Source organism: Sceloporus undulatus, chromosome 1 (genome assembly GCF_019175285.1).
Source record: "Sceloporus undulatus isolate JIND9_A2432 ecotype Alabama chromosome 1, SceUnd_v1.1, whole genome shotgun sequence".
Classification (NCBI taxonomy): Eukaryota; Metazoa; Chordata; class Lepidosauria; order Squamata; family Phrynosomatidae; genus Sceloporus; species Sceloporus undulatus.
Window position 1 is genome coordinate 112,324,780 of NC_056522.1, and position 26,521 is coordinate 112,351,300.

The 26,521-nt window shown below is 40.5% G+C and overlaps 2 protein-coding genes across 5 annotated transcripts in view; one reads left to right on the forward strand and one right to left on the reverse strand.

Annotated features, from left to right (window-relative positions):
- QRSL1 (glutaminyl-tRNA amidotransferase subunit QRSL1) overlaps positions 1-11,921 on the reverse strand; it is a 22,996-nt gene extending 11,075 nt beyond the window's left edge. Inside the window, exons 1-5 of the mRNA XM_042453217.1 lie at positions 11,799-11,921; positions 5,974-6,133; positions 4,073-4,171; positions 2,471-2,567; positions 1,718-1,894 (exon numbers count right to left, since the gene is read on the reverse strand). Of these exons, the coding sequence (XP_042309151.1) occupies positions 1,718-1,894; positions 2,471-2,567; positions 4,073-4,171; positions 5,974-6,133; positions 11,799-11,822 (557 nt within the window). The 5' untranslated portion in view covers positions 11,823-11,921. The remainder of the gene's footprint in view (positions 1-1,717; positions 1,895-2,470; positions 2,568-4,072; positions 4,172-5,973; positions 6,134-11,798) is intronic.
- Positions 11,707-26,521, forward strand: part of RTN4IP1 (reticulon 4 interacting protein 1) — a 21,167-nt gene continuing 6,352 nt past the window's right edge. The window contains exons 1-9 of one of the 4 annotated variants that reach the window (XM_042453235.1): positions 11,707-12,009; positions 12,633-13,160; positions 13,799-13,950; positions 14,610-14,678; positions 15,580-15,704; positions 17,815-17,863; positions 19,759-19,895; positions 21,612-21,795; positions 21,922-22,014. In XM_042453235.1, coding sequence (XP_042309169.1) covers positions 12,845-13,160; positions 13,799-13,950; positions 14,610-14,678; positions 15,580-15,704; positions 17,815-17,863; positions 19,759-19,895; positions 21,612-21,795; positions 21,922-22,014 — 1,125 coding nt within the window. In that variant the 5' untranslated portion in view covers positions 11,707-12,009; positions 12,633-12,844. Of the gene's footprint in view, positions 12,010-12,385; positions 13,161-13,798; positions 13,951-14,609; positions 14,679-15,579; positions 15,705-17,814; positions 17,864-19,758; positions 19,896-21,611; positions 21,796-21,921; positions 22,015-26,521 lie in introns of those variants that run through there. The other 3 variants (XM_042453242.1, XM_042453228.1, XM_042453252.1) reach the window with 3 other exon arrangements.

The window sequence follows — 26,521 nt, forward strand, 5'->3', positions numbered from 1 at the left end:
CAATTATACCAAAGATGCCGATCTGTACTACATGCTTGCTAGGAAGAATTGAACAGGTGTAGCTTTCACATGTCTTTTTTGTTTCTGGAGCTGCAATAGACTTCTTTCTGCCACACAGTTTAAGTATGGAACTTCTCTTCAGATCAAGAGGTGATGGCATACAACGTCCTTCTGAGATCAAAGCTAAGGGAACATGGTCCTCAGCTATGCCTGGACAGGAAACCACAAGTCAGGAATGATATATAAGATATTCTGAGCTCCTTAAAAATTAAGTGAGTTCTGGAAATTATCCTTCCTATTTTAAAAGCATATTGCTGTGCACATTTTATTTAGTGATTATTCAAATAACAATTCCAATTCAGTCTTTCTCTTGAACAAACACACAAGGTCAGAAACAGTCAGAATTATCTAATTAGATCTCTGCTATGAAAACCAGGGACTAGGACTTCAAAGCTAGATTGGTGTCCACCATTTTTCTAAATTTGATTTCATTACTACTTTTCTAAAAAAGAGATAAATAATCAGTGTCACCATAGCTAAGAAATTTAGGAAATAATCCTGTATTTGGAGTGTGTTAGCCTGAAAATCCATGTAACCTGAACAGTTAGCTACTATGGATGCCCATTCAAAGCCTGGGCTAAAAAGGGATTTCACTGTAAGGGACGGCATTTTGTAAAATCTCATAGAATCCCATCCTTTTGTTCTGGCTGGGATTGAGTTGGATATATTGTTAATCCCATTTCATTTCTTCTGAAAGGGGAGACTAAGAGGTTATCAGTAAAATGTCTTACTCCTCATTGCCACACATACTTTCCTAGTAGCACAAAATGGTAAAAGAACAGAAAATGTTTAAAATGTCATCACTTTTAAGACTGTTTTGGCTTACACACACACACACACACACACACACAGACACACACACACACAGTCTTAAAAGCGATGGCATTTTAAACATTTTCTATTCTTTGACCATTTTGTGCTACTGGGAAAGAATTTGTTGTGGTAATGAGGACTAAGTAAGGTACGCTAATGATAATCTCTTAGCCTATATATATTGCCAGGGTGCTTTAGCCCATTCTCATCCTTCCTTTTTTTAAATGTTATCCTATGTGTTTAGTTTTTGTTATGTGTTTCCAAATCATTTTTGACTTACGGTAACCCCAAGGTGAACTTACTGCAGGGTTTTCTTGCCAAGTTTTTTAGAGGGGGTTTGCCATTGCCTTCCTCTGAGGCTGAGAAAGCACAACATGCCTAAGGTCACCCAGTGGGCTTTTATGCTCGAGCAGGGATTTGGACCCTGGTCTCCAGAGCCATAGTCCCAACACTCAAACCACTATACTGTGCTGCTGTTTAGAGCAGATTGTAAATACTCATGGGCACTCCTGCTTCTAAGTGTTGAGTACTACAGTACTTAGCTGTGTATCACACTACACAGATATAGTGATATATTCTACTTTAACTGTCATGGCAACATCCCATTGAATCCTGGGATTTGCAGTTCAGGGAGGGACATTTAGAAATTTCAGCCAGAAACCTCCTTTAATGCATCACAGAACTACAAAAACCCAGGATTCTACAGGATGTTGCCATGGAAGTAAAGTAGAATATAGTGATATAACTGTGTAGTATGATAAGGATATCAATGTGTGGTTGGTATTAATAAAATGCTATTGGTGGCATTACGCTTGTAATTAAACTGTTCTTAAAAGCCTCTTACGCAAAGCATGTGAAAGATGATACTGCAGCAGCACTGCCTCCAGAGCTTCCTCCAGTTACGAACCAGCTGTTGTCTTCATTTTGAGCCTTGGGGTTTTGCATGCATTTCCCCCTGGACTGTCCAGAATAACTCCAGGGGTTTCTGACAGGTCCAAAGGCTCCATCTGTACTCCCTGAACTAAGATGAGAAAAAGTCAGGGAGGAAGAAGACAGCACCTTATTAGGTTAGCAATAGACCAGATCATCCTTACATGGCTTTTAATACATTTGAAAAGCCTTACTCCAAAAGGAATTCATTAGTCATCACTCTCCACAATTCATAGGATGTTACAGCCCTATTCTGTTGGACATATGGCTGTACACTTGCTGGCTGTATTTTACCCATGATTTCTGAGCTTAGAAACTTATAGCCCTCCAGATGTTGTTGACCTGAAAGTGGTATCATCCCTAGCCAGCACAGTCAATGGTGGGCATCTCTTCATGGAAGTACAGAAATTAGTACTGAATTTTTAAAAAATCTGTTCCAGCTAGCAATCTAAAAAGGAAATCTCTACTGTCAATGGTTGCAAAGACTGACTTATATGGTAAGAACAATTCCTGCTAAAATCTCAGATTCAAGATGGGACCTAGGGGGTCTGAGCTTTGACGCCTAACTAAACTCCCAGCTTATCTTCATGCCTTTGTAGTTTAAAAGAGGTGAAACACACTGCAGGTGTCACAAGATCAGATCTTAATAATTTTTAAGTCAACTTACCCCATAGCAAATTCATCTAGGTTTGTTTTTCCAAGAAGTACAGCTCCTTGATCCAGCAATTTCTGAACAACTGTTGCATTGAAAGGAGGGACATATCCTGAAAAATGCAAAGACTAAATTGGCTAAAGACACTGGGCATGTCTGAACATATCAATAAGCATGAATTGTTGGTTTGTTAGGGCAGTGACTGAACTAACTAGGATCAACCAGGGAAGGAAAAACTTTCCATTATGCTCATCCGGTCTTCTCTTTTTCAGCTCCATAACTAGACAGAATTTGAAGGTAGAGTTTGGAATGGTTTTCCATCCTTGGTTTGTTCAAGTAGTGAAAAGACAGGTTTCGATTTAATAGAACATTTTTTCCTGGTTGGTTTAGCCCAGTGGTGGCGAACCTATGGCACGCGTGCCAGAGGTGGCACTTGGAGCCCTCTCTGTGGGCACATGCACCATTGGCCCAACACAGAGTTCACTAGAGTTTGTCACTAGAATGCCAGAGGGACGTGGCACTTTGCGATAAATAAGTGGGTTTTGGATTGTAGTTTGGGTACTTGGTCTCTAAAAGGTTCACCATCACTGGTTTAGCCTTTCATGCTTCTGGGGGAACCCAGGTGTAGTGGGGCAACATGCAGCGTTCATTAATAAGACAGAATTCTCAGAAATGTTGACTTAATATTATATCTGATTGTGCCTTGCATCATTCTATAACCTCATGACACTTTACTGTACAATGTATATTTTATTAAGTTGGTATATTTGGACACAGCCCTTTAACTGAACAGCTCCCAAAGCAGTTCATTATAAAAATACATACTAAAAATACCCCCCCCCCAAATAAAAACAGTATAATGCTAACAAACATGTTATAACAGAAGCAGCAGTTGAAACAACTCAGGAATTTTAAAAGTCATAATGGAACATAAAGGTGTTTGTCTGGCACCAAAGAGTTAACGGGTGAGCACATCCAAGGAGGACAGTCCATGAGCAGGCCACATCATCAAGAAGGACCCCTTTCTGATCATCATACCTCAGATGGAGGGTGGGAGACACCTAGAGGAAAACCTCCCTCACTGACTGCAATGCACAGGAATGCTGACATGAGAACAGGTACCTTTCAAGTCCCAAAACATGCAGGACTATAAAGGTAAGCACCAGCATTCTCAAATGTATTCAGAAACAGGTGGAAAAGCAGTTCAGCTCCTTAAGAACAGATGTAATACATGCCCAATGCCTGGTGGTCTCAGTTGAAAGACTAGCAGTATACTGGCATTCTAGTACCATGTTCAGTGTAGTTCCTAAGGTTATTTTAAGGTCACATAAAGTGCTAACACAGAAAATAATTACTAGGCTAGTGAAGAATACAGCTGCCAGAGCTAAACAGAGCTACATCATCACATTCCTGGGTACATTTAAGGCAGCTTCATATAAATCATCCAATTTATCTACTCATCAGTCATGTTATTCTACTAAGAAACGAGTCATTTCAAGTCTGAACAACAGTGGTCTCTTTCCTTCACAGACTATGGATCAGAGCTCCTAGGGTGTTGGCTTATTGTAAATCCATTAATTTACCAACATCCTTTCTAAAAATCCCACATTACTTTACCTTTTAGCATAACAGATGCACATGTTGTCTCAATTCCAGATGTACTGAAGTTATCCTTCACAGCAACAGGAATACCATCTAAAACTCCTAGAGTCTGACCTGTAATGCAGACAGTATAAGGATATTCAAATCAGCGTCTAAAAGCTTTGTATCTGATCCTTATGCAACACTGAGTTACTGGGGATTTGTTTTAGTCTTATTTTTGACACACAATTTGAGCACACACTGCTACTGAGCAGCAGCTGTTGAAACAGATTAGGAAGAGGTATGAAGGGAACACACCCAATTGCCCTTTATTTATTCTGACTGACTGAAAGCAGCCTTCTGCAACCTGAGTCCCAGACATTTTAGTCTGTAGTGCAACCCTATGGAGTTGATGGGACTTGTATCCAAAGCACCTGGTAGGTCCGAGATTGGGGAAAGCTGTTTTAGAGGAAGCCCTCGAAACAATGTAGCAAACTATCAAACAAATCCAAGTAAAGATTGGGATTAAACATTTACTGACTAGAACTTTCTTCCACAAACAATTTAAACTTGAATGCTTGAATTCACCTTCAGTGACGTGAAACAGGAACATAATGCAGTAGATCATATGAAAATGTTTGTTCTGTTGCAACTAATTTGGAATTCTAAATTTACTTATCTAATCTTATGCAAAGGAAACTTGTAGGAGCTTTGAAACTGTCTGAAAGAAATTGTAGCATACATTTTTGTACATTTGATCTACTTCTTCAGATGCACAGAAGTAGACTTGGGTGCAGCTTTATCCTTAAACTGGGGATAAACAGAAGATGCCTTCCAACACTGTACCTCTCTCTCACAGCACACAGAGGACTGTTCTGTGGAAAAGAAGGCAAATGGCCACACTAGAGCCTGACCTTATGAAGGAACACAATCTTGAAAGTGCTGTAGCTCCATCCTATGGAATTCTGGGATTTGTAGTTTTACAAGGCTTTTAGCCTTTTCTGTCAGTATTAATGCCTCACAGCATTCTGTGATAGGATCCACAGCAGTTAAAGTGGTGTCAAACTGCACTATTTCTACAGTGTAAATGTACCCCAAGTCTATGAAAGCTTGTGATACAACATCTTTCACACAGTCTCAAAGATGGTACAAGATCCCTCTGCATACTGATATTCCATACTTATATGGCTAGATCTCTGATATCTAACCTTGTATATCTGTATATGTACACTGTTACACCTGTGTAAAAACTACAGTTATACGGCTATTGTTCAACATTAACTGCCATGGATCCAAACTATAAAATCCTGAGATTTTAGTTTAGTGATGAACTAGAACACTGGATGAGAGGGCTAAATGCTTCTCATTAAACGGCCAATCCCATGATTCCATAGGACAGAACCATGGTGTTAAAGAGAAATTACAATGCTATAATTGTATTGTTCTGTGAATAGACTCCTGATCTCAAGACTACCTGTTCTAGCAAGTGAGTTCTAAAGAAAAGACATTACATCCAACAAATCACTATATGTGTGATCACCACAAAGACAAATGCAGAAAAACAAGGTAAGTACAAACAAATAGAAATGGAACTAAAATGCAGAATTCAAATGTACACATTATGTGTACTTTTACAACATAGGGAAAATAACTTCAGTAGACAGTGGTCCAAAACACACTGCAGTAATAATCCAGTTTGAGACCGCTTTAATTGCCCTGGTTCAGTGCTAGAAAATGCTGGGAACTGTAGTTTGTTGTGGCACCAGAGTTCTCTGACAGGGAAGGCTAAATGTCTCACAAAACTAGTTCCCAGAATTCCCTAGCATTGAGCCAGAGCAGTTAGAGTGGTCTCACTCTGGATTATTTCTACAGGATGTTTTGAACCAGTCAGCATCAGAAATGAATGGGGGGAAAAGCATTCAGTAGAATAAATTTACCTTGCTTGTACCTCTTTTCTGATGCTTCAGCCTGCCTTAATGCTGTCTCTTCTGAAACAGTGATGTATGCATTAAGGAATCTGGTGGCTCTTATGAGGGAGAGACACTTCTGACAAAGTTCCGTTGGACTTACTTGGCCTTCCTTTAGAGCTGCAGAAATCTAAAATGACAAGGATTTGTATTTTTTTAAAAATTAAATAATAACATTTAAAAATGCTTATGCAGCTTTCAGAATAACTCCCTCTCTTCAGCATAAAAGCATTAAATAAGAGTTGTACCTTTGTACATCAAGAAGCAATTGCAATACTGATGAGACAATACAATTAGAAATTACATGAAACATTATTATTGAAAGGTACCGTTGTATAAAATTGCCTCAGTACAGAATAATATTGGATTTACTTTAGCAAACAAGTGGATAAAAGCTGTTAAAAGCTGTTAGCCATAGATCTTTTTCTGAATTTCATCATAAAGCCTACAGTGTGACTTTAAACACATGTATAATTCAATGGTCAGGGCCTAAATACCCCAGAGGCGGCAGATCCCATCTGATCTTGGAATCTAAGTAGAGTCAGCCTTGGTTAGTACTTGGATAGAAGACCACCCACGAACACCAGGTGCTGTAGGCTATATTTCAGAGGAAGGAACTGACTAAACCACATCTGAGGATTCCTTGCCTATGAAAACCCTATGAAATTCAAGGGGTCACCATAAGTCCAAAGACATCTTGAAGGCTCACAGACACACATAGTTCACTGCCACAAAATGTGGGAGGGCCAGACTGAGGTATTCCTTAGCCAGCATAGCCAGGCTAAAGGATTCTAGGTACTGTGATCCAAAAATTTTTTTTCAAGCCCAGCATACGACTAAAGCATTTGAGAGTAGAGCAAGAAACTCAATAATGAGTACAAAACTATCACCACATTGATGTGGGTAGTCTTTAACAATACACTTTGCATGCCATGTGAAATGAATTCCTCTATAATACACATTTAACTTGCACCAATCATAATGACTCAAAATTAGGTTCGGGTTGAATCTCCCTGATCTAAAAATGCTTACAATCAGAAGTGGTTTGGATTTCAAATAGGGTTTTTTTTTTTTTTTGTTTTGGTTTTTTTTGGATTTTGGAATATTTCCATATAGTAATCTTGGGACCCAAGTCTGAACATGAAATTCATTTATGTTTCTTATACACATAGCCTGAAGGTAATTTTATAAGCAAGATTTTAAAATAATTTTGTGCGTCAAAGACAAAACTGAATCATCAGAAAACAAAGGTGTCACTGTCTCAGTCAGCCATGTGGACAGTTTTGGATTTTGGAGTATTTTGCATTTTGACATTCTGGATAAGAGAGACTGAACCTGTAGTTAAACTTGCAAGAGATTTCATAGATGCTGTTTGGAATTCCAGAACAATAGACAAAAGAATCTAAAAAGATCAGACTTCTTTAACCTTGGGCCTTCCAGGTTTATTGGGCTGTAACTTCCATGCTCCCTAACCAGCATGACCATTGGCTATGCCTGTTGGGTTTCTTGGGAATTGTAACCTAATATATCTGTATTGGGAACCAGATTGGGGAAACACTGAAACAGATTATGTTCAAAATGCTGTTCTTTAAATTTGGCATATTTTGCTACCCCATAGGGCTCACATCCAATCCTACAGTTACAGATACAAAGGTAGATGTATTATTAGTACATTGAGGATTATAGTACAAAATCAAGGAGATAATGTATAATGTAATGCATGTTCCAGTGTGGCATGTAGTTTGGGTGCTGTATTATCACTCTGGAGACCAGGGTTTGATTCCCTGCTCAGTCATTAAAACCCAATGGGTGACCTTGGGCAATTCACAGTCTGTCAGCCTCAGGGGAGGCTGAACAAATCTTGCCAAGAAAATCTCATGATAGGGTTGCCTTAGGGTTGCCATAAATCAGAAAGCACTTTACACAAAACATAGATGAAGTATGCTTTCTTAGTATGAAATATGGTTCTGAAAGCATTCATAGGATTGTATTCTCTTAAGTGCAAACATATCCTCCAACATTTCAAGAATGAAAACTAAAATATATGAGGTCAAGCAACATGAGAGTGTGGTCAGGACAGCACAAGTTTCAGAGCAGTTTCCAGAAGTAGCCTCAGATAGAGCATGTAACATTGGTTCAAACAGGATATAATCAATACAGTTATAACCATAGTCAGATCTTACTTCTCAAAAAACAGGTATGGCTGTTTTGCGCAGGTATAGTTTTAACTGTGCAAATGCACCCCTTACCACAGACAGTCAAAACCTGGGCATCCAGGCTCAGATCTGAGTAAAGGAGTACATCCAAGCTGTGAATTTAAGATTTCAGGGGGAGTGCAACCCTAGCTAGCACAAACTGAAACCCTATTCCTTGATCTGCTGTCTGACTGACCAGGAGCACCTCTGTCTTATCTGGATTCAGTTTCAATTTGTTCACCTTTATCCAGCCCATTACTAACAGCAGTTCCTGTTTCATACAGAAACAGTTTGCTTGAAATGGAATAGAAAGGCAGGGTAAAATTGTGTGTCATCAGCATAACTCCAAATTCAAGATGACCTCTGCCAGAAGTTTCATGTTAGTTAATGTGTAAGAAGACACAAGCTAGAAGAGGCAGCAGCTATTATAAATGAGGAAACTAGGAGAGGTTGCAGCAGTTTGCTTTTGCCTAAGAGGCCATACAGACCAGCATAAAGAGCCGGCATCGGGGTGGAGTGGGGGTATGGCTACCGACCGCCTCGACTCCACCCCGATGCTGCCATCACGTTGCCCGCCTGACCAGACGGCGGGCAGCGACCTGCCATTTCTGTGGCACATCATTTAGACATGCTGCGCCAAAGAAACAGGGAAACGCTGCCATGGTGGGCAGTCACACTCTCTCAGCCTCCAAGAGAGGCAAGTCACACTCTCTCAGTATCCAAGACAGGCAAAGGTAAACCACCTCTGAACAAATCTTGTCCAGAAAACCCCCCGAGGGCCTTAAGGTCACCATAAGTCCGAAATGACTTGAAGGCACACCACCACAACAGCATGGCCTCACTTTTCTTTTAAAAAGCTGAAGACAAAAACTGTCATAATATTATAATACAGTAAGTAATTTAGACTGAATAATGGAATATAAATAAAATAATAAAGCTCTTGACATGTCTTAGGTATGGTTCACTGATATACTGTATTGCAATTTTATCTGATTTCATTGGTTTTCTTAGGGATTGTTCACACTACGTTACAAACCTGTTTGCAAAACAGTTTAAAAGTAGATCATTTACACTTGCACTGTTTTTTTCTGACCCGAATTCAAGGGGGGCCAGGGCAAATCTCCCTTAACCTGGTTTTTCCCAGAAATGATTTTTTCCCCTTGTCTTTTCAAAAGCACCAGATTTTAAAAGGGAGCAGCCAATGGGAACTTGCTCCCAGATCACATTCAGGGCACCCAGGAAGGAGGAGTAAATGTGCAGGGAAGGATCATGCCCACCTATTTGCTCGTTCCCTGCCTGCCATAGCCATGGAGGGAGTTCTCAGAACATCCTATTAGACAGTGTCCTTTTTAAAAATAAAATTTGGCAGATTATGCACATGGCTACAGTAGACAGTACCTTTAAATACTGGCATCATCGGCATGACAAAGGTGTGTGTGAGTGTGTATGGGGAGATTTCTATCAGTGGGGGTGGGGGTTTGAAGAACCAAGGGTTCTCCAGAGGGGCTTGCCATCACCATCCTCTGAGGCTGACAGGGGGATTGCGACCCCAAGGCCAACCCATCCCAGGGTTTCTTGGCAAAGGATCCTCTGAGGTGCTTGCCATTGCCAACCTTTTGCCATGTCCATTTTTCTTGGATACCCCACATTTTGTGGTGCCTCATCTCCTTTTTGGCAGCTAGTCCGTCCTTCTTTCCTTCCTTCTGCGCTTACTTTTGCAAAGGAAAACTGTTCCGGGGGAAAGAGAGAGAAGGAGAACTGGCATTTGCAAAAAGAAAAGGAGAGAGGGAGCGATTGGTGTTGTTTCTTGCTGTGTACCTTCAAGTTGTTTCCAACTTATGGCAACCCTAAAGGATTTCTAGTCATCTTTCTTCAGAGGGGGTTTACCATGGCCATCCTCTGAGGTTGAGAGAGTGTGACTAGCCCAAGGTCACCTGCTTGGTTTATATGGCTGATCTGGGATTCAAACACTAGTCTCCAGAGTCCCAGTCCAACCTTCAAACTGCTGCACCACACTGGCTTGGAAGGATCGCTCCCTCTTTTTCCCCTCAACAGCCTAGGCTCTACTCAAACGTAAAGGCTGAGAAGCCGAGGAGAAGGAGAAGAAGGAAGAAAGGATCACTCCTTCTCTATTCCCTTCGTTCACGGGACATCATTTTCCCAGACTCTTTAAAACCCTGATTCCCCCCACTCAATTTTTCCTGTGTGATCACAACGGAAGTGGTGTGATGTAGTCGTGCATCATTTGATTGACAGAACAAAAACCAAATAAAACTGAAAATGATTGAATTTGATCGATATGGAGAATCCATTTTGAATCGGTGCTCCAGGTTGGGTGGACTGAGAGACTGGATCAGGTAAGCATGGACCTGAGAGGGAGTGAAAAGGCAGGCCCAGCTCCATCAGGCCTGGCCTAAAGGAAGAAGGAGAGCCCTCCCTCCAGTCCATCTTCCTTGGTCCAGGCCTCAGAGGGAGAGAAGAACCACTGGACTTGATCCCCTTCCCCACCACCATCCCTTCTCCTTTTGTGTCCTGTCTTTATAGATTGTAAGCCTGAGGGCAGGGAACCATCTGAATAACTATCTCTAAGCTGCTCTGAGAGCCTTTAGGGCTGAAGAATGGGGTATAAATACCATAAATAAATGAATAAATAAATAAACAAGCATTGTGTGAACTTACATCGGATCTTATTGAATCTCCTTGCTACAAAAATGTGAGTGTGTCTTTGTTAGTCTTTGTTCTGCCAAGGGCTTTTTTTTAGCTGCAGTAATCCAATGGAGCCAGTGTGTGGTGTAGTTGCTGGAGCATAATTGTGGAGACCAGGGTTCAAATCCCGGCTCAGCCATGATGAAACGCACTGCATGACCTTGGACAAGTCACACCCTCTCAGCCTCAGAGGAAGGCAAAAGCAAAACCTCCTCTGAACAATTCTTGTGAAGAAAAACCCATGATAGGTTCACCTTAGAATAAGCCAAAAATGACCTGAAAGGGCACAGCGGCAGCAGCAGCAACAACAACTCTGGAAGTAGATATTATAAACTACTGGAAATGGTTTATATTAAAAACCCTTTCCCGTATTGCTATGTATTATTTATATGCATGATGCTATTACAGTATTTCTTAGATTGTAGGCCATGGACTGTGGGTTTACTTATCCATTTTAGTGTTTGTATGCACATTGCTGTGTAAATCTACAGCAGCGCTATATAAACAAGGCATACTAATAATAAACCAGTTGGAGTCAATTTCTCTGCCAGCAGCCCAGGCCAAGTGACCCAGGGGGTGCTATGGAATCTTGGGATCTGTAGTATGCCCTGGCACCAGAGCCCTCTGGCAGAGAAGGCTAAATAGGACAAAACTACAAATCCCAGAGTTCCACAGTGCAGAGTCATGGGAATTAAAAGGGTGCCAAACTGCCTTATGGATGCAACCCACAAAACAGTGGTGTTAAATTAGCCTTATTTCTGCTGTAACGAATCTGCTGAAAGGGGAAAAAAGGTTTGCAAAAGTGGCCAAGAGACATGATGACAAAGGAAGGTGAAGGGAGAGAGGTCCGCCCCTCCCACCGCAGGGGAAGCAGCCAATCACGTCCTTCCTCACCTCTCTGATGGACGCGCGCAACATCCTCGGCACGGAAGGCCCCTCAGGGCGCGCACGAAGCCCCCAGTGAAGCTACCGGGAGCCCCTGGGCGCCGCCATTTTGAAGAGCGCGTCCTAAGATCGGCGTCGCTGATTGGCTGAAACGTTTCCGGGGGAATGATCCCGCGTTGCCATTGGCCCTGAGTCCTCTTCAAGGAAAAAAAGGGAGAAGGTTTGTCTGAAGGAGACCTGGGCGAGATTGCTGTTATTATTTGCAAGGTTTACCTCAGAGGGAGGAGGAGAGGGGCTTTTGGGGGAAGCATCATCATCATCATCATTATTATTATATCCCGCCTTTCTCTTGGCATAGGGACTCAAGGCGGCTTACAGAAGTTTAAAACAGTTCTAATTAAAAACAACATAAATGTAAATGTAAAGTTTTTTTAAACAAGCAAACAAACAAACAAACCAGTATTACCCCCAAAAAATTGTAATTGTTTTTTTCAATTACAAAAAATTAAAATGGGTTTGTTTTAAATGGTTTTGAACATTTTTTACCTTTTTAACTGTGTTTTATTTCTTTAGCAATTATTTTTTAATATTGTAATAATTTAATTCTGTTTTAATCTATCTTTTTTGTATGCTCTTGATTGTATTTTTTTTTGGGGGGGGGGGAATTGTATGCTGCCCTGAGTCCCAGTTTTGGGAAAAGAGCAATAAATATAATAATAATAAAATTGTAACAGTTTTTATTACCCATTAAAATTTAAAATATATGGAAAAGGCTGTACAAAACTATACAACCCTTAAAGTCCAACCCTTGCCTTATTTCTCTGTTCTCATATTTTTAAACAGATAAATATTTAACTGATCAATACTTCCCATATTTTTAAATCGGTAAAAATAAATGTTTTGAGGGACATTCAGTTGAGGAAAAAGAAGAAGCAAAGCTAAAAGTGTTCCCTCTTCAGGGATCATGAAACTGACTTGAGGGAAAAGGTGTGTTTGAATTCACTGACCTTTGAAGAGCGGGTGGTGAAAGCAGTTTAATATCTCTCTTCATAATCATGGCGACCATGTTGCCCAAAGGACACACAATGTGCAGGAAAGTGTTCGGTCTCTTCATCGGAAGGCCTGGTTTTCACGTCGTTCGCCCTGGAAGAGGAAAAGGCTTAAACCAGCCGCTGCCACCTCTGTGCAGAAGCCTCCACCTCTCCTGCCAGAGACAAACAACGATGCCGTCGTGGGTGATCGACCGTTACGGGAAAAACGATGTCCTACGGTTCACCGACAACATGATGTTTCCTATAATACACTTCCCAAATGAAGTTATTATTAAAGTCCATGCTGCAAGTTTAAATCCTATAGATCTTAGCATGAGAAGTAAGTACCGTATATATTCGACTATAAGTTGACCTCATGTATAAACCAAGGGCAGGTTTGGGGGCCAAAATTATGGATTTCGAGGGTAAAACCTATGGCATCTAGCAAAGGCTGTAAAGGATGAAGGAAAGGAAAATACAGTGGGGTTAGGGGTGAAGGACCCCTGTGAATATGGACAAGCTGCAAATAAAAAAACACTTCTCTTCTCCAGGCTAAACATACCCAGCTCCCTGAGTCTCTTCTCATAAGGCATGGTTTCCAGACCCTTCACCATTTTGGTTGCCCTCCTCTGGACACACTGATATTGTGATAGTGTTGTTGTGAGCTGCTGTGGACGTCATTTAGGCTGCGTCATTGGGATCACAGTTCCAATACATAAGATGTAAATGAGTTTGGCATGTCAAAAAAAGCACATAGGATATTTCATTTTGGTCTCTTTGGCTGAGCCTCTAAGTCAGTGGCTTTCTCAATCTCAATTTTCCATTCATACAGTAGAAATAACGGAAATCCAATTTTCTGAAGGATTGTGTAGATGAATAAGAGACAGATAAACCATGAGAACAAGCTGGTCTATAAATCTAAATGTAAGTCTAATAAGCTTATCCTCTGTCTTGTGTTTTTCATTTGTTTTTGGGTAGATGGTTATGGAGCTGCTGCTCTAAGACTGAAGCGAGATCCACTGAGGATCAAAACTACAGGCAGTGAATTTCCTCTGACACTCGGCCGGGATGTTTCTGGGGTTGTGATGGAATGTGGATTGGATGTATCCTATTTCAAACCTGGAGATGAGGTAATGTCAGGACAAGAACTGGAGAGACAAGCTGTTTTGAATAGATATAGAAATCTTTAGTCTCAGTAAAAACATAATAACTTCAGCCTGCATTTGCTGTTTTAACCAACTATCAAACTTGCAAATTGTATCTAGAAATCTTAAAACTCATTTGGTTCAGTGGGTGTAAGAGAATCATCCCCCAGAGGAGGCTTTAATAAAAGTCTTCCAGTATAGGAAAAACTGAACATCCTGTACACTGGAGTGTGACTCATGTGGCCTAAAAATTGCATGCAACCCCAGCACTGCTTTTATGGACCTCAGTCTTTTCATTGACTCAATTTGGTCTTGCCCAAAAAAAGGAAACTTGCACTTCCAGAAGCCTCCAAGGTGCCTCGACCTTCCTTTAAGCAAAGATGAAAAAACACACACTAATTTTTGAAGCTGGTTTTCTGGTTTTGCTGGAAGTGGCTGGAACAACATGGTGTGTACATGGGGTGTGTGAAAAATGGCTCCCAGACCTTCTGAACTGCTGCTGTACATTTTATAGTACCATAAAGCAAAACTCATATGCTATTAATATCTCCTTGTCATAGACAGACCATCATTTGCAGCCTCAGAAATTGTGTTATTTGGTGAATAACTGCTTACTGCTTTAACACAATTCTTTGTGATTTTAGGTCTGGGCAGCAATCCCACCCTGGAAGCAAGGCACTTTATCAGAGTTTGTTGTAGCAAGTGGAAATGAGGTAATCAAACAAAACATTTGTTCTGAAATGAAATAAATATACTGTACACACAAAAGTAAGGAAATGTTTTAGAAGTCTTTAATGTGTATGATATAAATTTTGAAATTTAAGTCATGTGAGATGCCATATAATTTCCAAAGTGATTATATCCCTAATTTGTACTATGCTATAACAGGCTGATGTGTCTCTTTCTCTCATGTCTTCCCCTCTCCCTCCTTATTTAACTTTGGAAGAGAGGAAGAAAAGTAGAGAAGTAGGTAGTTGTATGTTGCCTACAATAGCACAGTGCATCACTCTTCTAGCTGACAGATAGCATTAGCAAGTACATTTCTATACCGCTTATCAGTTCACATTAAGTATTCCTTAAGCGGTTTACAAAGTGTAAGCTAATTGCCCCCAATACTTTGGGTACTCATTTTAGCGACCTTGGAACGATGCAAGCCTGAGTCGAGCTTGAGCCCTTGGGCTGATAATGAACTCACAACCTTATGGTTTGTGAGTGAGTGGCTGCAGTACAGGCATTTAACTACTGTGCCACCAGATTTGAAGTATGTCTGCATGTAGTGGTTTGAGCATTGAAATACGATGCTGGAGAAAAATGTTCAAATGCCAGCTCTATCATAAGAACCCACTAGATAGCCTTGAGTGAGTCACACTCACAGTGTGTCTCAACTGTCCCCCGCCCAATAGATTTGCCTTAAGGTCACCATAAATTGGAAATGACTTGAAGGCCTACAACAACAAGAATTAGGAAATTTGTATTTGATGATTGATTGATTGACAAACAGATAGAAGCCAATAAACTTAAACTGTTGAAGTTTGGAAAACATTTACAACCTGGAATAGCACACAGCTCTTTCCCCTTCTTAGGTAGGTACCTATCTTGCTTTTTTTTTTTTAGGTTTCTAGAAAACCAAGATGTCTCAGTCATATTCAAGCTGCTTCCTTACCTTATGTTGGTTTAACAGCATGGTCTGCAATGAACCAGATTGGGGGGCTAAATAAGGATAATTGTAGCAGTAAAAGGTAAGTAACCACTTGTAGTATTGGAACCTCTCTTAAGGAGTGGGAAACTAAGGGCCCAAATAGACAGGCCAAAATAAAGCTGCTTTGGGTCACTTTGGAGGTATGCTGTTTAAATGATGTATGCATCCTTAGGACTGGAGCATGGCTTTGGTGTGGCTTCCATCATTTAAACAGCATACCTCCAAAGTGACCCAAAGCAGCTTTATTTTGGCCTGTCTGTTCGGGCCCAAACTTTCTATTGAATGTACTCGAGATAGTGAAAGTTCATGCTAAAATAAAAACCATTAGTCTTAAAGGTGCTGCTACATTCCCCTTTCCCCTTTTTCAAGACAGAGAAGTCTCCTGTTTTATAAATGACTGTGGGTGATGTTTGTGCATTGTGAAGCTTATCAGACTTCACATATGAAGTATTGATAAAAAAACTTCTATATTGATCTTAGCTAAACTATTGTATCAGGCACAAGAACATGCCATTTTGAAATTTAAAGTCCAGTTTTCATTGCTTTCTAAATTTTCACAACACTTGCTCACTGATTTATGGCAGCACCAGCCATGTGTGATCAGGTTGCCCTATTAAGCCACTCTAGGATTATGCTGTGAGCTTTCTTTATTGGTCCTAGTTTCTAGGACCAAGTTACAGAGTATAAATTAACAATATGTCAGTTTCTTATTCTTAACCTTGTGCTGTAAGGTAGAGGAAGGCTGACTAGTTCCTTTCTTGAGCAAGAAAGGCATGTTAGTAAAAATGCTTATTTATCTTGAGTTTAAATACTAGTTTCTATGGAAATTATCGCACAGGACTTGGACACAACTAATCCCCAACAGGATAGATGTGTATTTAACCCTCAGTGATGGATCTTACCACACTCTCTCATGGTCAGACCATAGGTAGCCCGTATGCAACCTGGGCTTATCCCATAGCTTTTCAAGAACAGAAAATCCTACAGGCTACTTAGAGCCTGACCTCGGGGAAGTGTGGTAAGATCTGTCATTGAGGGTTAAGTGTTTGTCTATCCTGTCGGGGATAGTTGCAGCCAAGTCCCATGTGATAATCTATGGCAGGGGTAGGCAACATTTTTGAGCCAGGGGCCAGGTTGCTGTCCCTCAGACAACTGGAGGGCCGAAGCCAAAAAATAAATAATTAAAAAAATTTTTTAAAAAAATAATTAAATAAATAAACTGGGACAAATGTAGGACAAAATGTTCAAATGGAGGGTACGTTTTAAAAAAAATGGAGGACACACAAATTTTTTTTGCTGATTTTTATTTTTTTTTCCAATATAAATGCATGTTTCGGAGGCTTCTATAGACAATTGCCCCCTTGCCCGCCGCTTGCCCCCTTGCCTGCCGCTTGCCCCCCCTTGCCCGTCTCCTCCTGATAGGCCAAAGGCCCCACGCCCTCACGCGAGAGGCCAAAGGCTCCGGCGGCAATCGGCGGCAGGACAGGGCGGGGGCCGGTCCCAAGGCCTTGCCGGGCCGCATCCGGCCCACGGGCCGCAGGTTGCCTACCCCTGATCTATGGCTTGCTCTTCTGCTTTTAGCACAGAGATATTTTAGAAGATAGACCTTTTAGTGCAACATAATCTTGTCATACTACAATTGTATGGGTGATATAAAGTGAAATTCTAGTTGAAACAGTGAGTGGGAATTCAAACTTGAATGATAAACTTTGTTACTTTTTCAGCTTCCCTAATACTTTTTTCCAGTCTTAGCACATGTCTCTGTATATTTGAGGTAGATGGGTTGCTTGGTTGAAGGAAGCTTCATTCTATGTCACCAGACTGATCTTTTAGTTGGGTTCTGACAGAGATTTTTAAAAAATCAAAATAATTGATTTTGGGGTTAGAGATGTGGCAGCCTTAATTATTTTTTATTATATAAGAATATGATGTCTAGCTGTAATAGTGTTCAGATGCTGCCATCTTGCTCTAGCATTTTGGTTTGGTCCATTTCTAGTTTGTATTTTGCTTGCTTTAGCCTTGTCTTGTCTTAAATAGGACTGTTTTAGACGTAAATTTGGACAACATGGACTTCATTAATTTAATTTCTTTGGAATATAGAAACACGAGTGTTGACCTATTAATGATCTCTGAATCTTTTTGCTTCTTAGAGTATTGATCTTTGGTGCATCTGGTGGAGTAGGAACTTTTGCTATACAGGTAAATATTTGCTGAGATGTTGAGACATGTGTATGAAGCCTTTGCAGAGGCAGATAGAGAGTGGAAAGCCTATTGTAGTCAAAGATGGTTGTGATTGTCCTGTCTGTGATTTTGACATGAGGTTGTGAGGCCTGAAGCATTCAGTCAGGTCTCACTTTAGCCTTTAGGTTCCAGACCACCCTTAGAGAAATCACCACCAGATTTGGCCCATGACCCAAGTGAGGGTGTAGGCGGAAGTGGGACCTTCCTACTTGACCCATAGGCTGCCAGTGATAATACTACCTTCTCTTGCTGGGCTGAAGTAAAACTTGCTAAAAGAATGTATGCTTATTTAGAAAACTGCCATGTAAATTTAGTGTACTTAAGATGTTAATCACTGCTATACGTCAAAAGAACAAGGAAGCCTGTCTGGCTTTGGACAATTATTTATTGTTATTCATGAAGTTTAGGACAATGTATGAAGAAAATCAATTTAGGCAGATTAAAACAATACTAATTCTAATACATTAAAACATATTAAGCAATTTAGCAAGTTCAAAACAATTTAAAAATTTTAAAATTTAAATCTGTATACATAGACATTTTGAAGTAAAAACTTCAGTGCCTAAAGGCTTTAATAAGCAGTTGTGTTTTACTTGGTGTTGAAGTCAAGATAGTGTGGGTACCAAATAGGCCTCCAAAGATAGGACACTCCACAATTGGAATGCCACATCTGAGAAGGCCTTCTCCATGTTCACTCACTCCATATTGACTCCATGGAAGGACACAGAGGAGGACCACACATGAGGTCATAATCTTTGCACAGGTATATATAGGGAAAAGTTACCTCATTATCACAATATGTGTAATGAACAAGTTGAGAAGAAATCAATAGCAGGCACACCATGTTTGTGTGCAAAGACCATATAAGTGAGTTACTGTAGATAATTTGTGGTTTTTTTGCCACGTCTGTCCATAACACTTGTAGGGCAGTTTACACATTTTACAACTATAATAAAAAAATCAAAAATGTACAAATTAAAAATAAACTTACACAGCATGAAAACCTCACAGACAAAGTCCAGCCAAGATTAAACAGACCAAATTTAATGAAAATCATTGTGAGAGGCTGCTACCAAAATAATACCAGGATAACGGTTAAGGCAAATCTCTGTGGAAAGCATGCCACAGACAGGGCATCATCCCTAAGAAGACTCTTTTTCCAGTGGCTGCCTGCCATAGCTTGAATGAGGGATAAACACTGAGATGAGAATGTCATGGTAAGGACAGCCACATGTAGAGAGAGATACACACATTGTCAGGCATCCTGTTGTAGGCCAGATACGTCTTTGAACTGAGCTTGGAAATGCCCTGGGAGCCAGTGTGGTCAATTGCTCGCTCATATGATTTTTTAAAAAAGGGTTAGAAATTAATGAAGAATACGCCTATTAGAACCCATACGGTCATGCTAGCTAAATGGAACATTCATGTTCAAAGACAGTTTACCTTGTTGCTGGAAAACAAATGGGGTTAGGGCTATTGTTTTGCTTTCATCTTTTTGGCGTTTTGAAGGCATCCGACAAGCTGCAATTTGAATTGGACTGCATTGGATGGCTGTTTCTTGATAAATGAATATGCTATTCCTAGTCACAATACTGAAATGTTACAAACTACTGTGAGGTTATTCCACCTTGAAAAACTCCCATTGATGCAGAATCCAAACATGAGATATTTATTATTTATATCCCCCACATTTCTCTGTTGAATGGGACTCGGGTGGCTTACAATTAAATAGTACAAATGCAATTCAAATGTGAAATGAATAAAAACATACAGTATAATTGTATGGAGTGTATAAGAACCACATCTTAGTAGTTGCTCTTTGAATCTTTTTTGGCATGTGCCTTTCCTTTCAGTTAGGAAAAGCCTGGGGTGCTCATGTGACAGCAGTTTGTTCTGAGGATGCTAGTAAATTGGTGAAACGCCTTGGAGCTGATGAAGTGGTTGATTATAAATCTGGAAGTATGGAAGAGCAATTGAAAACACTACCATTGTACGTATTGATGCCCATTATGCTTGTGTGAGATTACAGCCCCCCTGACATCCATCTTGATTGCTAGCTCACATGCTTGAAGTTGTCACAATTCCCATGGCATTAAAGCAACTCCCATCTACATTCTTTTTCCGGGGGAGGGGGGGGCATCACAGATAATCTTTTGGCACAAATAGGAGGAGCAGGAAAAACTGGTAGTCTTCTGCCAAGCTGAGCTTCAGTACATTGGGAAGCCTTTGCAGGGATCATTGCCAGACCATGACTCTCCCCCCACTATTATGCAGCAATTCCCAGTGTTTGCCAGATCAGCTGTGTGCAGTGGCCTTGTTTTAGAACCCAGCAAACCCATGGAATTACCATGGTAGACCACAAAATTGTTTCCCTTCTATGCTGGGAAGTAAGTCATGCTCACTCTTACAACTGGCTCTGTCTGGGCTGCTTGTGGGGTCAAATGCAAACTTGGAATATTGTGGGTGGCATGGCTTAGGCTTGGTTCTAGGGGCACCTTTCTGTTGAAAGAGAGATAGCTGGGCATAAAATAAGAGCACAAGTTGGTATCCTGTGTCCCCTCCCTCCAGTGACCCAGATATTGCTGTCATATAGAAAGAGCCTAGAGTATACTCCTCTTTCAGATCCTGTTCTGATACCATCCACAGCCTGCAGGAGAAAGCAATGCACCATAGAATCATAGAGCTGGAAGAGACCTCAAAGGACATCCAGTGAGAGTACAAGCTGCCATTCCAGTGACTCTTTTTACTGGGGAAGCTGGAGAGAAATGCCCTTGGTAGTAGAACCCTTTTCATGAGCTCCTGGGGGGAGTGCATCAGTGAGCTTGGGCCAGAAAGTCATGCTCTCAGTACTGTCTCATAGGAGCTGCTCTCCACAATCCTCTACACCTTCAGTGGTGTGAATAATGTTCCCCTGATCAGGCACCAGTCTGATGTCCATAAGAGTGATGTTAGGCATTTTCTTGCCTGGTTTCATATATCATATACCATAAATCATAGAACCAGCGTGGCGTAATAGTTTCAGAGTTGGACTCTGGAGGGTTCGATTCCTGCTAGGCCATGAAACCCACAAAGTGACCTTGGGCAAGTCACATGCTCTCAGCCTCAGGGGAAGGCAATGGCAAACCCCTGAACAAATCTTGCCAAGAAAACCCCATGATAAGTCAACCTTAGCAATAGCAGCTTCATTTATATACTGCGTGATACTGCACTAAGCAGTCTAAGCAGTTTACAACTGTAAGTTTATTGCCCCCAACAAACTGGGTACTCATTTTAGCGACCTCGGAAGGATGCCAGGCTGGGATTGAATTCACAACCTTGTAGTTTGTGAGTGAGTGGCTGCAGTACTGGCATTTAACCACTGCACCACCAGGGCTCCTGAGGGTCACCATAAGTCAGAAATGACTTGAGGGCCCACAATATACCCATTCCATATATCATGTTAACTTTAGTTGGTAGGTCTGCATTGCCTTCACACACCAGCTCTGGTTGATATTGCAGCCATGGGCTGTTTCCATTCTGTGGTCTAGGCTGTGCTGTTGTTCTAGAGGCAATGTTCTTCTACTGTATGAACATTTTATGTTATATTTGCAGTTAATTTTGGAGGTTGCATTCTCGCATTTCTCTGTACTTTGGATACACCCAGCTTATTTTGTTTGTTTGCCTGTATTTCTTTTAAAAGTGTTTTTGTACATTTTTTCCCCTCTAGGTTTGATTTCATCCTAGATAATATTGGTGGATCCACTGAAAAATGGGCACCTGATCTCCTTAAGAAATGGTCAGGGGCCACATATGTCTCATTGGTAACACCCTTCCTAGTGAATGTGGACAGGCTTGGGGTGGCTGATGGCATGCTGCAGACTGGAGTGACCATTGGCGCAAAAGCTGTTAAGGTATGTTAGGAGACCCAATTTTTAAAGCTTTGTTTGTATATCACTTTCTACTGATTTGAGAAACTTGTGCTTTTTACTTACATGCCAATTTTATCCATGCTGTATATGTATTTGCTTTTGGTATAGCATCTTTGTAAAGGGATCCATTACCGGTGGGCATTTTTCACACCAAGTGGTCCTTATCTGGATGAAATTGCCGATCTTGTTGATTCAGGAAAGGTATGTCTGAATTGCTAATAATTTTACTTATCACTGAATGCTGAAACATAAGCTGCTTTGATCAGAACATTTTTCACATATAACTTCTTTATGAGGCACAAAAAAGCTGTTCAGCTGTTATACTTCCTAATTGGGGTGTGTGTATGTGGTTTTTTTTCCAATGCAGTCAATCAGCTTACAAGAAGACACGATGTTTGTAGTCTTTCCTGTGCCTGTTGGCCCTTAATTCTTTAAAATCTATGAACACAGATGATGGTCATAGATAGAAATGAAGCACACATTATGGAAGCCGATACACAAATTGGTTTAGAAAAGGAGAATATCGTAGCCATAATTGTTAAGATATCTGCCTTGGTTCAGTCTCTCTAGATCAGGTGGTGATGATGAATAATTTGGAATAATAATTGTAATATGATGGTGCAGTGGTTAAATGCCTGTACTGCAGCCATTCACTCAAAACCACAAGGTTGTGAATTCAAGACCAGCAAAAGGGCCCAAGCTCGACTCAGGCTTGCATCCTTCTGAGGTTGCTAAAATGAATACCCAGACTGTTGGGGGCAAATTAGCTTACCTCCTAATTAGCTTACTTGCTGTTCACCGCTATGATATTTGGAATAGCGGTACAGTGGTACCTCGGGATACGAATTACCCAGCTTACGAATTTTTCGGGATATGAAAAAATCCCATAGGGATTTATTGTTTCGGCTTACGGAGGTTTTTTCGGGTTACGAAAAAACCCCGGCGCTGTTTTAAATGGAGCCGCGGCAGAGCCGCGGCTTTTTCTCCATTAGTGCCTATGGCAATTCGGGTTACGAAGGTTTTTCAGGTTACGAAATTAGCCGCGGAACGAATTAATTTCGTAACCCGAGGTACCACTGTATATAAATAAATAAATAAAACTAAGACGGTTAAGAATCATAAGTTCTTAAGATTATAGTTCTTTTTAAAACCATATACATTATTTAATGGCAATAATTACTTCATTCTAGTAAAATAAGCCAATGTTACAATCCCCCATGGATTTGAAAAACCCTATAGTAAGATGATGACAGAAGCATTATTATCTTTTCTTATTATGTTTTCTTATGTTTGTTTATATCCTGCCTTCCTCCCAGTACAGGGACTCAAGACGGCTTACAAATCTAAAACAGTCCAAGTTAAAATACTATAATTCATGATTCACTATAAAACATGATTCAAAGCAAGGATCTCCTGGGAATCATTTCCCCTTCTATGTGACACCAGCATAGCATATTACATACGGTGGTCCCTTGCCTTACGTGGGGATCTGTTCCGGAGCCCGCCCCATAAGACAAGTTCCGCCTATGCTCGAGTCCCATTGAGAATAATGGGGCTCGTACACACGACGGCATGGCATTGCGAGTGCTGCGGGCGCAGGCACCATTAATTGAATGGCGCAGGGCTTCTAGCATAAGCTGGAAGCCGCATAAAAGGCACTTGCATATGATGCAGGCGCACTGTATATTGCTCTTTTCAGTGTTTTTGTCTGCATGGCAGGGTAGAGCTGTTCTTCTAACATACCTTACTCTTTGAAAATCAAAACTTAATTTTGCCCTGCAGCAAATGGTGGTGGTAGGGAATAACCCAGGAGTACTCTTAGTAACAGCAAGATGCCCCTTCATTTGGCCTCTTTTAGGCAACCTAGAAAAGTCTCCTTAAGCTGTAGTGAACCCAGAAACATTGTTTCACAGCCATTTGACACTGCTGGGAAATTTACTTTGTGCTGTGGAAGATCTTGAGTTGCCTTTGTATAGGCAATAGATGAAGGGTGTGGCTTTGAGACATCTGCGTAAGATTACGAACAGGTGAATGCTAATACTATTGAGAACATCCTTTGGGTGTTTGTGGATAGCCTGGGATTTCTTTTGTCACAAGATTAGCAAAGAGGGTAGAATTGTTTGCTTACCCTTTAGCCCTCTGTGTTTACAGAGGGCAGGTCTTAAAGTCAGAGGCTCTTATGTTTCTCTTCTGAGCTTAGATGTCATAGAAAGATGTCTGTACACAATCCTGAACTATTCCTTTTTATTTTATATACATGTACACTGTTCCATTTTGTCTTTGTACTTTGTTAAAGTTACACTTGAAGGAAGTGCAAATTAAATAGGACAGTACAAAAATTGTCCTTCAGTCTAACAACAAAGAGTTTAAAAGTAGGTCTGTATAGTCAGTATGCCAAACCATTAACTCCAACTCTAACTCCAGCACCTTAATTTTTCTACTCTCCAACTGTCATAAATGAGAAACGCATATTAATGAGTAATAAATATACTGTAGTAAAATGGTAGCATAAGGTTAGCACAAAGCATCACCACCACATGAATAATCAGGCTACTTGGGTTTGACAATACATAAAATATATATATTTGATTAATATTCCTGAACAAGTCAACTTTCCTAAATTCCTATGTAAGTAAATATGCAACAAACTAAGCATTTAATAATCTTTTTAAAAGGCAAAATAAAAGTATAAAATAATATATTTACCATATATTGTTATACAGGTCTCCCTTATGAGTCTTCCTTATATTGAACTCCAAAATCCAAATTATTCCAAAATCCAAATTGTCCACACAGGTAGCTGAGATAGTGACATCTTTGCTTTTTGGTGGTTTGTTGCACACAAACTTTGTTTGATGTAGAAAATTAGTAAAAATATTGTATATAAAACTCAGTATACAAAACATAAATGAATTTCATGTTTAGACTTGGGCCCCATCTCCAAAATACCTTGTTATGTATATGCAAGCATTCTAAAATCTGAAAAATCCCAAAATCCAAAATGCTTCTGGTCCCAAGCCTTTCGGATAAGGGAGACTCAGCCTTTTTATTTTGAAATCAGAGTTGGCCCATTTCTGCCAACTCATACTCCATAGCCGTGCCTTAAAGAACAACAAATATGACATCTACCCATCTTGTCCATACAAACTGGATGGCAAAAATCCTGTTCAATTTTCTGACGTTCCCAAATATCATTGAAAAATCTCTTCACTCATTGCAATGTAAGCTGTTTGCAGCATACCGTATTTAGGGTGGTAAATTGTGACTGTATTGTAAGAGGTGAGGCAGCTGCTCTTTGTTGTGACCTTCCCCCATTCTGATGCAATTGATGTTAACTGAGAGCCATTTCTTTTTCTGGAATTGGAGCATTTTGTGTTGTATAGTATAACAAATGGACACTTTCATAAGCTTCATTTTTACTTTGTGTGGTGAACAGATGCGTGCTTAGTATGTATTCTGCAGCAGTCAGCTTGTCCCAGCAATGAGTTCAGTGTGAATTTGGTGCTGACTTTAGGGATCTGGGAAAGGGGCAGTCATTGCAATTTGAACTTCAGAGGAATAATAAATGTAGCGACAAAGTGAGGCAAGCAATGATGCCCATTAAGGCAAACTGAAATAAAGTGCCCTGGTACATAAAAGACAAGGTGTCTCTTGACTATGGGCAGCATAAAAATACAGCTGTGATACCAGCCGCCACTGCTTATTCATCCACGCAGTGGTCATTCAAACAGCAGTGATCAAATAAAAATAATGAGACAAATGCTGAACAGCCAGGAAAGTCTCACCCAACAGTCTCTGCATCCCCCCTGTAACTTATTTTATAGAGAACAGAGCCTTCTCATTGGGAGGGGCTCATTGTAGCTGTAAATGCATTTCCATGCCATGGGCCAGATACTGAAAGTAAGTGTCAGAGAAAGTAAGTGTCAGAACTGGACACAATATTCCAGGTAGGGCCTGACCAAAGCAGAATAGAGTGGCACTATTACTTCTCTTGATGTAGACACTATACTTTTATTGATGCAGCCTAAAATTGTGTTGGCTTTTTTAGCTGCCACATCACACTATTGACTCATGTTCAACTTGTGCTTGGACTCCCAGATCCCTTTCACATGTAGTCACATTCCGCCAGGTGTCCCCCATCCTATATCTGTGCATTTCAGTTTTCTGCCTTAAGTACAGTACCTTACATTTAAATCCACAGGTTATTTTATGCTTTTTGCTTTGTCACCCACTTCCCAGTTCTCTCCCCAGTTCTGTGAGGCCATGACAGAAATTAAGAGAAACAAGTGGGGTTTTAAACAGTGTTGCAGTCTGGAGCATTTGGAGTGCCAGACAACTAGATATTTCAGGATATTGCCTTCCATTCTTCTTGTCTCCTCAAAGGAGACTCTACATTCTGTAGCCACCAAGCAGGCACAGTCCTTGGCTATTTCATTTCTTTTTCTTCCTCCCTTGGATTTTCTCTCAACTTCCTAAATATTCCGCCCCCCCTCCCCTTACAAAGCTTCATAGCAGTTAGGTTTGCTGTTAGAATATGCAACCAACCCACCATATCTACAGATTTTTCATCCACGGATTCAACCATCCAGCAGTTGAAAATATTCAAATAAAATTCCAAAAGCCAAGCCCTTATTTTGCCATTTTGTATAAGGTACACCATTTTACTATGCTATTGTATTTAATGGGACGAGCATCCATGGGTGTTGGT